The sequence below is a fragment of the Empidonax traillii genome, unplaced genomic scaffold (genome assembly GCF_003031625.1).
Source record: "Empidonax traillii isolate 1590-97213 ecotype Southwest subspecies unplaced genomic scaffold, ASM303162v1 scaffold1131:size219079, whole genome shotgun sequence".
Classification (NCBI taxonomy): Eukaryota; Metazoa; Chordata; class Aves; order Passeriformes; family Tyrannidae; genus Empidonax; species Empidonax traillii.
Window position 1 is genome coordinate 193115 of NW_020956324.1, and position 15627 is coordinate 208741.

General features: G+C 39.8%; 1 protein-coding gene across 1 annotated transcript in view; it reads left to right on the forward strand.

Moving 5' to 3' along the window:
• The window catches only part of PLCZ1 (phospholipase C zeta 1), a 44984-nt gene extending 42300 nt beyond the window's left edge, over window positions 1-2684 (forward strand). Inside the window, exon 13 of the mRNA XM_027905216.1 lies at window positions 2512-2684. Within this exon, the coding sequence (XP_027761017.1) occupies window positions 2512-2594 (83 nt within the window). The 3' untranslated portion in view covers window positions 2595-2684. The remainder of the gene's footprint in view (window positions 1-2511) is intronic.
• Window positions 2685-15627: the final 12943 nt, after the last annotated feature.

Genomic DNA, 15627 nt, shown 5'->3' on the forward strand with positions numbered 1-15627 from the left:
GCTGATAACCTTTTACTTTCCTTTTATTTGTGTATTTCCAGATAATGAAAAAAAACACACCCCAACCCACCAACTTGTAATGTCTGAGACAAATTTAAATATCAGGCACTGATGTTTATGCCTGTAATGAAATTTTTCTGGGTGGCTCTAATACGCCTGTATGATTAATTATGGCCACAAATGAGGGATTTATATTTTGGAAAAGTAAGAGCTTGCAGATTCTATGGGAAGTATTTTCAGTGGAGTAATACAAAATGCTAGGAAATCAGTGTAGGTACAAAAACTACAAATGGTGCCAAACAAACTGCCCCAATCACCACTTAACACAATGGAACGAAATTGTAATTTGCCATCAGGATGCCCAGAGGCATAAATAAAATGCTTCTAAGAGATGAAGTGATAAATAATTTCAAAAGTTATTGCAGTGTTTAACACTGAGACCTCTGAAACCAGGTCTGGAACAATGGTTCTGCTTTAGGTACCTAAGCTCTTTAGACAGTGAAATGGGAAAATAATGTTCTTGCAGAAGGAACCACAACAGTCTATATTTCCTAGGGAAGAACTGCCTAAAATGCTGAAGAATGAGCTAAGATTTAAGTCTTACTCTTCAGAGCTCAGCTTTAATCTGTACTACAGGACTGTTCCTCTTTGCCTAGGATTCATGTCCCTGAGGTGTCCCGGAGGGCAAGTTGCTTCCAAAAGCTGAGCAGTTCTTACATCTTTTTTTTCCCTTTGACAGGCCGTGGGACAAAGTTGTGCCACTGCCACCCTCCCCTACATTTTCTTTTGAAAGGATTCAAATCTGTATCCTCCCTGCCTTCCTTTCCCCAGCAGCAGGCTCTCAGCTCAGCAGACTACACTAGGGAGGAATGGTTGCAGCCCAGCTGAAGCAGAATGTGATTTTTCATGCAATGATTATGTTGTTATACTCAGAGGGGCTCAAACTGAGAATAATTCTCTACCTTGGTGGTTAAAGGCAAGAGTAGGGGGTCTTGTGTTACAGTCCCTGTCCCAGTGAGTCTGCTGTGGAGAATACTAACACAGGATGGGAATTCAGTTATTACTGTTATTATCATGGGATCCAGGAACAGTTAATTATTTAATGCAAATTGGAGCAATTTCAATAAAAAAAAAAGGAAGCTTTACTTTGTGGAATATTTTGTAGGTAGGGGCTACAAGAGAGTCTTCGGAAATTAGTCTTATTCCCTGAAGTGTATCTTTGGATAGGAAATACACTGAGTCTTCCATATATTGTGTGCATGCCCTAAAAACTGATTTCAAATGTAAATTGCCTGGAACCAGCTTTACTCTCTGCTGCCCAGAGGCTGAGCCTCAGATACCAGGGGAACTTTCATGTAGTATGACAGGACGAGAGGACATGGCCTCAATCTGTACCAGGGGAGGTTCAGGCTGGACATCACGGAGAATTTCTTCACTGAAAGGGTGGTCAAGCATTGGAATGGGCTGCCCAGGGAGGTGGGGCAGTTACCATCCCTGGAGGGGGTTAAGGACATGGCAATTTGGCCTAGTTGACAAGGTGGTGATTGGTCAAAAGTTGGACTTGATTTTAGAGGTCTTTTCAAAACCCTTCTTTAGGTATGTCTGGATGTCTTTGGGTCCCTTATTTACTCGAGTTTGGAATGCCTTGATTCTTTTATACAGAATCACAGAATAATTTAGGTTGGAAAACTGCAGCCCAGAAATATTATTCAAATAAATTAATTAAGTTAATTCAAACTTACTTAAATAACCGCAGTTATATATACATAGATAAAACAGAAAACAGCTTTTTAATCAAAAGTAACATTGTTTATTATTGTGAAATAATAATGTAGTCATATAAAGCAATACAGGTTGGGGTTTTGGAGATGAGATTATTTTGTTTTTCAAGCAGGTAAGATAATTATGTTTTAAATTGAAAACTACAGCTTCTCCAAATGCTTCAACGACCGGATGAACACACAGTCTCTGAGGCATGCGTTATCCCTGATAACAGGAATTACTCATATGCAAAAGAAGACCCTTAACAGATTTAAGATGTCATGGTAGATCTTACACTACACTTTTTTTTCTGCCTCAGCTGGACAGTGCATTGCTGCTGCAACACTGTTCTTCTCTGAGGCACTATCACTGCTGATTCACAGGTTATTTAATTTGCTATCAGAACAATGATACAGCACATAATAACTCTGGATGTTAAAATATATTCTTTCCCCATGTTTAAATATCACTGGGCTAAAAGTCTTCACTTTAAAAAAATACCACATCACAAAAAACCCTGGAGTTTTTCACTCTGTGGCCAAAAATGCCAGAACTGAAACACTGTATACATGGAGAAAAAAAAACCAAAAAGAAATGGTAGTTGAGTTTTGTATAATTTCAGTTTATTTTAAAGAGTTATTTGAGAGAATCATAAATTATGCCTTATTTGCATAGTAGACCATAAAAGCACTTCATGATAACATTTGTGCTTGTGGTTAGCACACTAATAACGTGTGATTACACTTCCAGGTTACCGTAACATTCCGCTGCTGACCAGAGATGGCATCAAGATCGAATCTGCGTCTCTGTTTGCCCATGTCTGGTACTACTAATGGTGTTCTGCAGCAGGAATTACCCTGGGGCATGGCACCCCGCTTCAATAAAGTAGCATTACTGGGTTTGCAACGACCCAGTGGTCTGATTTCCAGAGTGGCACGTTCTCAATGATTTTATGAAGATAATGGGATTTCTTGTGTAAGTGGTACCTGGATCAGTAACAGCTACTGACGTTGGCCCTGCCACTATTACTGAACTGTCTAATCTAGGAGAAGAATGTTCAAGAACATTTAAGGGATCTGAAGGTGCACAAATCCATGGGACCTGACAGGGTACATCCACAGGTCCTGAGGGAACTGACTCAGGAAGTAGCTTAGCTGCTATCCATCATATCTGAGAAGTCATGGCAGGCCAGTGAAGTTCCCACTGACTGGAAAAGGGGAAACATAAGCCACATTTTTCAAAAGGGAAATAAGGAACACACAGGGAACTACAGGCTGGTCAGTCTCAGAGAGACTTGGGGATGTTCCTGGGGATGCTGGTTGACAAGAATATCAACATGACCTGTCATCCCAGAAGCCCAACAGCATCCTGGTTGTATCCAAAGCACAGCCACCAGCAGGTTGAGAGAGGACATTTTCCCAGTCTACTCTGCTCTGGTGAGACCCCACCTGCATCCAGCTCTGGGACCCCAACACAAGAAAGATGGAGCACCTGTTGGAGAGAGTCCAGAGGAGGCCATAAAGATGATGAGAGGGATGAAGCACCTCTGCTCTGTAGACAGGCTGAGAAAGTTGGGGTTGTAGTGATGGAAAAAGGGGGGGGATGGCTTTAAACTGAAACAAGGCAGGGTTAGATTAGACAGTGGGAAGAAATCCTTTACTGAGGGGTTGGTGAGGCACTGGAATAGGTTTGCAGAGAAATTGTGGACTCCCCATCTCTGGAAGTGTTCAAGATCAGGGTAAAGGTGGCTTTGAGGAACCTGGTCTAGTGGAAGGTGTCCCTGCCCATGGCAGGCAAGGGGGAACTACATGATCTTTAAGGATCCCTCTAACCCAAACCATTCTATGACTCCGTGACTCTATGATTCTTTAGAAACACTTCATAAATACTGAACCTTTATTTTATATTTTTAAAATTCAGTCAATAATGTAATTTTCAGCTATTTTCAAATTTATGATTAATTACTGAGAATAATAGTCTAATATATAACCTCTGAGAAATAAGGCTAATTTTTATGATATGAGCATGTTACATTGACATTTTTGATTGTGTTGAACAAAATTTCTTGCCATTGTATCTTTCCAAGAGAACAGGAAAAACTACAGATACAATGTACCCTTTACATTTATAACAACATCCAGTTGGGCTATTCCTCCTTAATGTTCACTGCAATTTTGTTATCTAAAAAAAAAATAGTTTTGAGAAAAAAAATGGCTCTTAAAATAATAAAAAAATTCATATGCTAATACTGGTACCTTTTCTTAGCTTCGTCTTGAACCTCCTGCTGCTAAAGAAAGACAAAAAATTCATGGACTGATTTGTAAAGGGCCATGTTCCTCATAGCAGCAGGGAGCTCAGGATACATCTTACTGTGAACTCAGGAAATAGGAAGCACAGTGTTTTGAGGTGAACTTGAAAAATTTTAGAAAAAGCAAGGGTTGATTGTGTGATTTAAGATCTACTTCTCACCTAACAGCTATCAGTGTAGATCTTGCCCATAATACAAAATCTTCCCATCTTCCTTACAGAACTGAAGTGTTGTTGACCTTCCACAGGACTATAGTTACCCAATGAATGGCAGATTTTTTATTCAAACATGATTTTATTTAAAAAAAGAAAGGATATTAAGTTTACAGCTTTCATTCTTTAATACCAAATGAAATATTGCTTATGTTTGCAGACAGTTGTGATAATATTGTATTGTAATGCTCTTTTTATTTATTGCTGTTTTGATGCTATTTTATTTAATGTTGCTCTAAGATGGAAAATCAGGGCATGTGGTAAACAACCATTAGAAAATGTCACAGGAAATAACACTATTAGAAAATTGCATTATAGTTATAATAAGGAAACTAAGACAGTAGACTAAGAAGAATCTAAAATCAATATTGAACTGTAAGGTCAGGTAATTTGGTAACGTTCTAAGCTAGCCTCAATGTGTTTTCTGTTCGTGAATGACAAGGCACTTGATTTCTTACCCAGGTGAGCCTATAATCTAAAATGTTAGGCACACTGATCTTTGTAGTGATATCTGTATGCCAGCCAATATCCCTTTTATGTGGTAAATATTTTATAGCTTCTTACAGCTCTCCACATACTCATACTATTAATATTCAAGCAGAGTTCCCCCCACCTCCTCTTACTGAGGAGGAGCTTAATACAGCAGATTGCCTGGGGAGAATATTCTAAGCTAAAAACTGGCCAAGTGACAGAGTCAATTGCTGTGATGCTGAGAAAAACTCCAGCCTATTTTGTTTCCTAAATAACCAGTCCCACTTCAGAAGTTTTACACAACTTTACTTCTGAAGATTCATTTCTGAGTGTCCTTTGGGAAAAGAAGGCAATTATCTTCACTTCTGGCATTATTATCCCTATGTTGACCACTTTTCCATCTGGTAGGACAAATGTCAGACCTACTTGGTATATGGTAACTTAAAATTTTCGGCAGAGCAGATCACAAATCAACATTTCTCCCGTGCCTTAAAAACGTGCCCTTGGTCCTGGAAAGGTCAATATATGTGGTCAGCTGAGTGTATGTAAGAGTGTGGCAATGATGGACAGTTCATTATGGCTGCTCATATGCCAAATGTTTAAAGATGTGCTTAAGTGCTTCCCCAATTTATGTAAAAATGCCTTGAACAACAGAGCCCATAATCGGAACCACTCATGTTCATTATTTAATATGTAAAGATATGTTTTATAGCCCCGAGGTCAATTCAATGCATGCATTGACTTGAATCCCTTATGCAGCATAAGAGGTAAGCATATTTGTAAGACAGGTGAACAAATATCTGTGATATCATGATCTCAAATAAATACCCCACTGAAAGCTCACATTCAATATGTTCTATTTATTCATGGGAATTAGCTTCTCCCTCCTTTCTTCTCACAAGTGACCAGTTATAGCTGCTCCTTGGATGTCAGAATAAAAGAAACACTGACACACCTAACTGACAAGTGAATACCCTGGATTGAATGTTACATTATAGCAAAAGTTTTTAAGGTTTGGTTTTTTTGTTTGTTTTGGTGTTTGTTTTTTTTTTTTTAATAGATTATTGATTGCATAAGATTTAATGTGAAATTTGTCGGACATCTGAAATGTGTTGGCACCCAGGTGCCAGAAAACTATCCATGGTTTTGTGGTGAAATCATCACATGCAGTGGGGTCACAGCAGTTGCTCATAAATTACACCATTATCAGCATTGTTTCAACACAGTCAGTGGAATTAATGTGCAAGGAATGAGGCCCCACACTTTGATGTGTACTGAATTCAGTATTTTTACAGTCCAATTGAATATGAAATAACCAAAAATCTTTATTGCTGTCGTAAGAATTTCCTGCATGCTGCTACAAGTCCTTACCATGTGATTTCTTAAACTCACACTGTCAGGAATCTGTTGCAGGAAGATGGTAGCAATTTTAAGACAATAGCCTTATGATTAGAATGTTAAAAATCGTGGTCAGCAGATGACTGCATATTCTCAAGGGCAACTGAGACAAAATGTACCGTGGGAAATGGGATAAAGAAAAATTAGTAGATAAATAACTGAATTATCTCAGAGAACATTTAAATTATACTATTTCCCAGAGGATACCACTTTTCTTCATTTAACTGGACGCTGCTCAGTTGGATGTTAACAGCTCCCACAAAAGTTCCTTTGCTTTTCACAACAAGCTTCAGTACATGGCCTTTGAGCTCCGTGACTCTGTCATACACAACCTGAAATAATATACGAGACAGAAAGAAAAATACAAAATTGTTAATCTATTTGAAAAGCAAAGCACTTACTTCAATACAGCGTTCAGGATGATGATTACAACTTTGTGATAATTGCTTTAAATTTCCATCCAGAATTGTAAACTATTAACCATGAGCCAAAATGACTTAGTGAATTTACCTCAGAAATATATTTGACCTTATCTAGTTTATATAAAAGAGATTCTGCTAGCTTAGGCTTGTGAAATCTGATTACCATTTGTAAATAAATTTGAAAACTGTGTTGTGCAATGCATGAGAAAAAAACCCCAGTATACATAACTTTCCATTTGAAAATTGAAACTCCAACTTAAGCAGAGCTTTGAACTCAAATATGAAGAAATTTCACAACTTCCATGAAGTTCCACAGGGAATCATAATGTGTCTGATTTTGTGGAGGAGAAATTCAGATGGAGGGTACTCATTATGGACAGTGGCATGAAAACATAAGATAGGTAATTCTGTAAAAGTGTAGATTTTTTAAATTATTCAATATCTTTCTAGAGCAGATGCTTTGATAAATGGTATTGCTCTTCTGCAAAAATCAGAAAAAGACAGGAAAACAGTTTTGGTGTCAATTTGTTTAACCTATGTATATTTTATTTGTTACATATTCATTAGTAGCACCTTAAAGCAACTTTCTGTTGCATTAATATGTGTCACAAAGGTGTGTCACATCAAGGCACAGTGCCTCAGAATGTTTTCCCAGTACTGTACTTGGGATTAAATCTTGTGCTACATCCCAGAATTAAAAAGAAGATCAAGCCAAAGTAAACCCAAAATTTCTTCTGTCCAAGACTTCCGTAACATTTTGTAACTGTCCTAGATCCAACAGACCCACATCATAAAAGAGATAAGGATTCTCCTTTGAAAATGGTCTATAAATTTTACTAAATTATTAGTAAAAATAATTCAGACATTGTGGTACTGGAGCAAGTCCAGAGAAGGGCAACAGAGCAGGGGAAGGGTCTGGAGCACAAGGCCTGTGAGAAGCAGCTGAGGGAGCTGGGGGTGTTCAGTCTGGAGAAAAGAAGGCTCAGGGGGGTCTTATGACTCCACAACTAACTGAAAGAGGTTGTGGTGAGGTGGGGGCTGGCCTTTCTCCCAGGTAACAAGTGACATGACAAGAAGAAATGACCTCAAGTTGTGCCAGGGATGGTTTTGATTGGATATTAGGAAACATTTATTCATGGAAATGGTTGTAAAGCACTGGAAAAGACTGCACAGGAAAGTGTTGGAGTCACCATTCTTGGAAGTGTTCAAAAATGTGTGGATGTGGCACTTGAGGGCATGGTTTAATGGTGAACACAGTGGTAGTGCTAAGGTTGGACTTGATGATCTTAAGAGTCTTTTTCGAACTTAATGACTCTCTGATTCTAATGCAAATCATTTCATGAATGATTCTAGATGCTAACTATACCCAAATGTGCCTATTACAAAAAGGCTAGAATTTTTTTATGGAATCATCAAATATTAAACATGACAGAATGCTCAACCCACTCAGTAGAAGTTGTAGATGTCGAACACCTCTGAGATTGAACCCAGTTTAGCAAGTGGAATTTACTCAATTTAGATGTTTCCATTACTCCAGAAGTGCTGTTAATACTTCTCAAAATAAATGAGACAGTTGTTTGGCATCTCTTTAGAAACGTACTAAGGTCTATAATTTTTAAAGTATCTTTTAAATTACCTTGATACTGTGAGAACACAATGAGGTTAAATATGAAATGTTAATGGTGTATTTTTTGGATTTAAAAACCCCTACCAATCTGGAGCAATAGGCTAACAAGAGATCTGAGCTGCACTCAGATCAGATTCCCATGCTTCAGTCTCTGCATTAACCAAAAACTGCTGAGTGAACTGCATGTGGGCTGAAAAAATGTGAAAGAATGCTTTCAGCTAGTTCAGGGCTGAAAGGTAAGCTTTGTTAAGAGAAATACATTCAATCTAAAATTTGTATGGCTGGAAATGTTTTTGCTATTTTAGTTGCAATGGGAGAACGCTTTAAATTTTAATCTCGCTGTGCAGTTTAAACAGCAAATGCAGTGGCAGTCTGTCACTTCTGGGGAATGGGAAACTGAAACTGCCTGAAAGGTGTTTGCCACACAACCTGCTTGGATTTTCCGTGCAATCTGAGCACAGGCTGTACCTGCGGCACTGCTGAGGAAATGAAACATCAGACCGAGCTCCCTCTAGCTTGGAGCTCTGTGGGCTGAACTGCTGAGCCCTCGCGGCACCTCCACTTCTAAGGGAAAGAAACAGTCATGGGAGACGTCCTTCAGGCAGGGACAGTTTATAAAGGCTCATCCCCAGCAGTGTTCCTCATGCTGAGTGGCAACAGAAAGGTGGTTCTAAGGATCACGGGTGGACCTGGGAGGTGCAAAACTGATGGTTCTCCCACTCGACCCAAGTTGGCTTTGGCTGCCTGTTGGGTTTTGTCTGCCCTGCAGTTTGGGGGGATTTCACAGGGAGCATGGAACAGACAGGACACCAGGGAACTCTGGCAGCAAACACCGACAGACAGGACACCTCGATCTCCGGTTTAAGGGGATAATTGGCGCTGTGGGGATGAACATTTAGTGCCACAGGTTGTGGGGGAAAGAAAAACTGTCCCGCTCAGTCTTTTTATACGGCTTTTACTGGAAAGATCTTACCAGGGGGCAACATTCCTATTTAGAAACCTTTGGAAATCACAGTTTGGAACAGCTGTCATGAAAGTCACACCTGGTACTTTTTCGGTTTTTTGATGTCTACTGTGCCTATTTTGCCAAATTGTACATGATTTAAAAATTCCGGCTTCTCTGTCTCCTAGTTGCCTTTGCCCACCAAAATAAAACTGAAATGATGAAAAAAAAAATCTGAAAAGCAAGGGCAAGTACAGTGAGATAATATAATTTACAGTAATCTATGATCTGACACTGAAGCAATGCTAATGAAGCAAGGCAGCAAAGGCAGCAAAGAAAGCTGCCTTGTTTCTTTGCCAATATATTAAAGATACCAGCTGCTGCTTTAAATCAACAAAAAGTATACATGTAAGCTGTAAAAGCTAAAAAATCTTCAGTATGGTGGATCACAACAGGCGTGAACTCGGGTAATGAACAACTTTCAATCTTTGGCCAAAAAGAGTTAAAAAAAAAAAAAAAAGCTTTGAGCAATGACAGACCTTTACAGTGCAGGGTGGGTGGTTTTCAAATGATCCCAGTAAACCGTTTCTAAAATGGTATTGCAAATTCAGCTGGAGCAAGGCATATATCATCAGGATGTAGGGACAGAAGGAAGGTCTGGAGATAGCTGAATAACTCTGTGGGTAAAACGAATGCCACCTGCCAGAATTTCGTACTGCAACAGTTAAATCCTGAAATGATTGTGCAGTAAGAATATCTGCCTGCGATTTATACGGCTGGATCAGGTGGAGGTGAGTTATACCTGTCCATGCAGCAAAGCAGTGGGACAGTTAGGGCTGGAATTCAAGTATTCCTGGCTCCAAAAAGAGAAGCACTGTTGACCTATAGGAGTCTAATGACATTTTAATCACAAATGCGGGACAGTTGCTTCTCCTTAGGTAGCCGTGGCACAGTTCCTAGATTTGGGTAATTAATCCAAATTAGCTTTGATGTGTGGTGCCAGAGGGAGTGGCTGTGGCTCCTGGTGCAGTTCCCCTCCTCCCTCTCCATCAGACTTGCTGGGGCTGCTCAGGCTGCTCCAGGCCAGCTCCCCCTCAGCTCCAACAGACTGCTGTGGCCCAGGTCTATGTGCTCACATCTGGCTGTACCCAAAGGGCAGGACAGAGAGAGTGCCCTCTCATTATGGAATGCACACTCTGCCTTGCCTGGTAGCTTTGCTCATTCCATGTCTGTGCTTACAGGCAGGAGCTCAGGAGAGGACAACCAGGAACCCTAAAGCATCTCTCAGGGCAATGGTTACACATACGAGCAAGGACCCACTGCAGCTGGATCTGGTCATTGTGGCTTCTCTTGGCAAGAGTTTAGTCATTCAGGTTTATTTTTAATTCTTTCTTTTAACTTAGTTTTCACTAAACTACTCTGAAACCTTCTGAATAACTCCTTTTTATTCCTAAATGTATTTTATAACAGGTATGTTATTAATTTTCTCTTTGCATTCCATTTTTCTGTGAACCTGCTCTTTTTGCCAGCCATCATCTTTTAATGCAATGTTATAGCAGTGTGAATGCCACAAACTCCAAAATACAAACAAAGGAACACGAATAAAAAAAAGGAGTTCTTGTTAAAAGCAGCTCCAAAACATTTGGCATAGCTCATTTTATTGTCAGCCCTCCTGGACTTTCACATCTCTCTCACACACATGAGTAAAAATCAAACATAAAAAGCACTTTTGCAAGGTTGATAATTTGCTGTAGGCAGTCATAACCAATAGAAGTAAAAAACTAAAATCAAAAATACCCAAGAGAAGCACATTTCAGATTTTTCTCAGTCTTGAACAAAGAAAGAAATTAATATACACCTTCCTTCCAGCCACTTGGCTTTAATAAAAACTTATGAACTCATAAAAAAGGCTAGTACATTTCTGTACACAGTGTTTTGGACAGTAACTAACTTAAAGGCAGCTGACTTTTATTTTTAGTAGTTTTTCTTCCCTGGGGCAGCTTTTGCCTCAGTCTACCAGCCTTGGACAGAAAATGCATACAGAATGACATCACATATGGGAGAACAGAGCCACAGCACAGGCATCGGGTTTGAAATGTCCAAGTTCAATGGAACCATATGTCCCCACTGTGATTAGCAGTTCCTGGTGAAAAAGATTGAGCATCTGTGAAAAAGGCTCTAAATTTTGATTAAGGATATTAAAGTTTTCACGGAATTTCTTTTAACAGCAGCAGAGTACTCTTTAACCACAATGAAATCTCCTCCCTGTGATTACTGTCTGACTGCAGACAGGATTTTGGATTTTCTTATATTCAAACTGATCTAATAATGATTTGAAAGTGATTGTCTTCCTGTGTTGCTGGTCGGTTCTTATCTGTAGTCCATCTTGGATATTTTACAACAAATGTTGTGATACATACTATTGTATTTCTTTGCTTTAAATATCCTTCAAATGTAAAGGAATTTCTTTAGACAGGTGAATTAGACCCATTCCACTCTCTCTTTGATTGCAAAAGAAGAAAGAAATAACAAAAAATAAAACCTAGTTCTTTGTTATTCCACTGCAGTACCGTAGGGAGGGAAATTTGTCTCAGCTGTGAGTGGCACTACTACTCAAGGAGCCTTCTTACAGAAGCGCTGGAAGTCATCAGTTCAAGTAGGTAAGTTTTGTAATCACTTGGATGTGGGAAAAGAGAAATATTAAAACTCCAGGACTGGGAAACTAGGAGATAAGGACTCAGACTCTGCTGACTAACCTAAGCTTCATCATATCTTATCTATGAAACAGGGTGGAGTGGTAATATTTTCCATGCGTTCTACTTTATAGCCTGCTGAAAGAGCATTTGTAAATTGCTTTGAGATCTTTAGGAGATTTATTGTATGTAATAATTATAATCTCCAATCCCACCTACTGTTTCAATCTCATCTGCCCTTACAAATGAACACAGTTTATGCCACTTCCCATTCTGTCACAAATGTTCCTTCATAAAAATGTTTCCTTTCACCCCAGAGGCTTGAGCACTTCAGTGGTGTGTGAAATAATCACATATAGCTGTGAACTGCTAGCATTTTGACATAAAAAGAATCTGGCTATTTATTCTTGTGTTATCACTTAGGACAGTGACAACCAATTTTCAAATGTGAATTCGAATAACAGCATCCACTCAATTAGTACTCTTCATGCTATTGTACAAACCTGCATTCAAAACTGACTAGGTTATGGTGCAATGACGCTTGGTCTCATTTGGCTAACATGTGGTAATGGGTAAGATAGAGGAGTGTGAAAAATCCAGCTGTTTTCCTGAAGAGACAGACATAAAAGAGACTGTCTCAGTTCCGAGAAAGAAGCACAGCGCATGGTTCTGTCCATGTGTGGTTTAGCTCATGACATGTTCCTTCTTTCTGATCATCCTCATTGCAACAGCTCTAAAGGCTGTTTTGTTACAATCTTATTTCAAGAGCGGGCAAAGAAAATCAAACAAGTTGCACCAGCACAGGCTGGGGACCGAGCTGCTGGGAAGGAGCTCTGCAGAGAAGAACCTGGGGCTTGTGGTGGACAACAGGCTGTTGATGAGGGGACCTCATTAGTGTCTGTCAGTGTCTGAAGGGAAGTGTCACAGGATGGACCAGGCTCTGCTCGGAGTGCTGAGCAATAGCATAAGAAGCAATGGGCAGAACCTGACGCACAGAAAATTCTACCTGAGCGCTTCTGTACTGTGAGGGTGACTGTGCACAGGAACAGGGTGCCCAGAGATGTTGTGGAGTCTCCCTCACAGGATATATTCAAGAACTATCTGGACACAATCCTGTGCAGTGTGGTCTGGGATGCCCCTGTTTGAGGGAGGGAGGCTGGACCAGATGATCCTTCCAACCTGACCCATTCTGTGATTCTGTGAAATAAGAAATGATAGAAGAAAGTGAAAGGTACTCACAATTTCATTGTAAGTAGGGTCAGAGCTTTTTGGAGCTGTTCTTGTTTTCCTTCGACTGATCTCATAAGGATCTGGCAGAAGATAAAATTCAGCGTGTGCACTTGGGGCAGAGCCATCTGGGAGGTGCTGAAAAAACAAAAAGGTCATAATGTGAATGCCCATGGTCTAGCAAAGAAAACAAAAAGTACCAAATGAAATCTGGATTTTAGGCAGACACAGAAACATGTTAGATTCTCAGTGTTCTCTTGGCTAAATTGGAGTGCTAGTGCAGTAAATAACAGGAATTATTAGAATTCAGCTTAAAATTGAATCAATAATAGAAATTAAATAATACAAGGACAAGGTAAAATTGCCTATCTTTAAAATTATACATTCTGATGGAAAAACCCTTAAGCCTCAATCTACTTTAACTCAGCTTAATCTGATACAAAGTCTAGCCCTTCCACTTTCCAGAGCAATGCATTGCCAGAGAAACTGGATTTTAGCCAGCAAGCTCCTACTGATGTTAACCCCTAAGTATCAGTGCTGATGCTGGGTAGAGCTGATAGTTTCTAAGGGTGTTTCATAGAACATATCACTACAGAAGGGCCAGGAGCAGTTCCTGCAGCAATATGGGCAGAACAGGATTCTTATAATAACTGTCTTTCCAATCTCACCCATCACACAGCTGCAATCTCTCTTTAATTTTCCAGTTCAGGTTACTGAACCATATTCCAGATATTCCCTCTTATAGTAGCTACTCGAGATCACAGCCAATCTTTTAACCAGGCTCAGTCATAACCCAGCACTGGTGGGTGGAGAGTTTTTTGATAACTTCTGAAGAGCTGTAAGGTTATTCCTAAAGGAGCATTAGAATTACTTGAGGCTTCAAAAGAACACACAAGAAACATAATAATGAAAAACCATGGAGCAGGTATTTTGCCAGCACATGTCACTTAGTGCTTCCCTTATAATTAAGCACAAACCCTTGTGTTGGTTACACAGTACACGATCAGAAAGCACAAAATGGGGCATATCAAAATATCAGTAATTTTAATCATAGAATCAGCATTTTAAGCAGCAGGTTTACCTGGCAGCTCACAGGCAATCCAGTGACAGGATGCAAATAAAAACGCAGGGAAAAAGAAGAGATCTTAAAACATTTGTAACCAACAAACCCAGAGTATTATACAGGCACTTGCATTTATATTTCCCGTTGTAATTTTACACCTGGCTCACAAGAAAGTAATTTCTCAGATTTTGATTATTCACAGTACATGTCTGGAAATGTGGGGATTATCAACAACATATCCCTGGGACAGGAGAAACCACGGTCTCCTAGCAATAAATAACTCCTCCATTGGGAAGGAAAACACTGCTTGTGCGTGTGAGCAACCAGTGCTTGCACAACAAACCTCTGGTTTTTGTTATCTGAAATGATCCTTCAAGGCAAATGATGTGGTCAACTGCAAAGCTTATTATTGGTATCGTTAACACAACACAGCATCAAAGGATGCACTACTCAAATCATTACACATTGTCAGCACTATGTGAGTGATTAATATCACTATTGCTAAGCCCCCCCAAAGTGCATCTGATTTAAAATACACATGGGATTTAGATAGATGGGATTCAATGGCTGACATAAGAAAGCCATTAAAAGCCAATGAAAGTAACGGGTATTTTCCTAGGACAGAGTAGCTCATTGCTAATGCAGGATTTATAACTTACACTGCCCATTTGAAAGCACGTCTCTGTTGATCTAGGACTGTGCTAAAACTTCAGTCGAGGATTACAAGTAACAGTAAATTGAACATCTCTTAAAAATCAGGAAGGAGAAAGAAATGCAGCCTTAAATACCAGTTCAAGCATCGTAACTGTAATCAAGCTCTTCCCTTCTCAATGAATAGGTAAATATCACTGTAACTTGAAGCTCAACTCATTTTAGTTGTTTCAGACAAAGAAGGGAACTTGGTTAAATAAAAAGGAAAAAAAAAAAGGGTCATTCTTGACTAAGACCTTATGTGCACAACTGCTGAAGCCCAGCACTATGATCTTCACTATCTCCAGCATGGAAATACAGCACAGGGAGAGTCCCATAAAATGTAAGGCTTTATGAATCATCCCTAACCAGGGATTGTTGCCTAACCAGGGACCATGCCAGAGTTAATTTTGAAAGCTGAGGTCAGCAGCAGCTGCAAAGGGCACCAGGCTGAGGAGCCCAGGTAGTAGGTAAGAGGCAACAAAGGTAACGTGGCTGCACCTATCCCATCCTCTCCCTTTGAGCTGCCCAGGTAGGACAGGGTGTAGCCACAAGTGCTGTGCCCCACTGCACACCCCCAGACAGCAAGGGCACAGATCATGGCAGCGTTGTTTGAACTGGGAACAGGCTCAGCCTGACATTCACCTGCCAGGGAAAGAATATGAGCTGATTGCCAGGAGATTGCTTAACAGAACCCGGGTATCCAGAAGTGGATGAGATGAATTGAAAAGAAGTCAGATACAATTGTCACTACGCCTTTGAGTTGCTCTTTGGCATCTTACCTACCCTTCAGCCAACTAACCTTCCTCTGT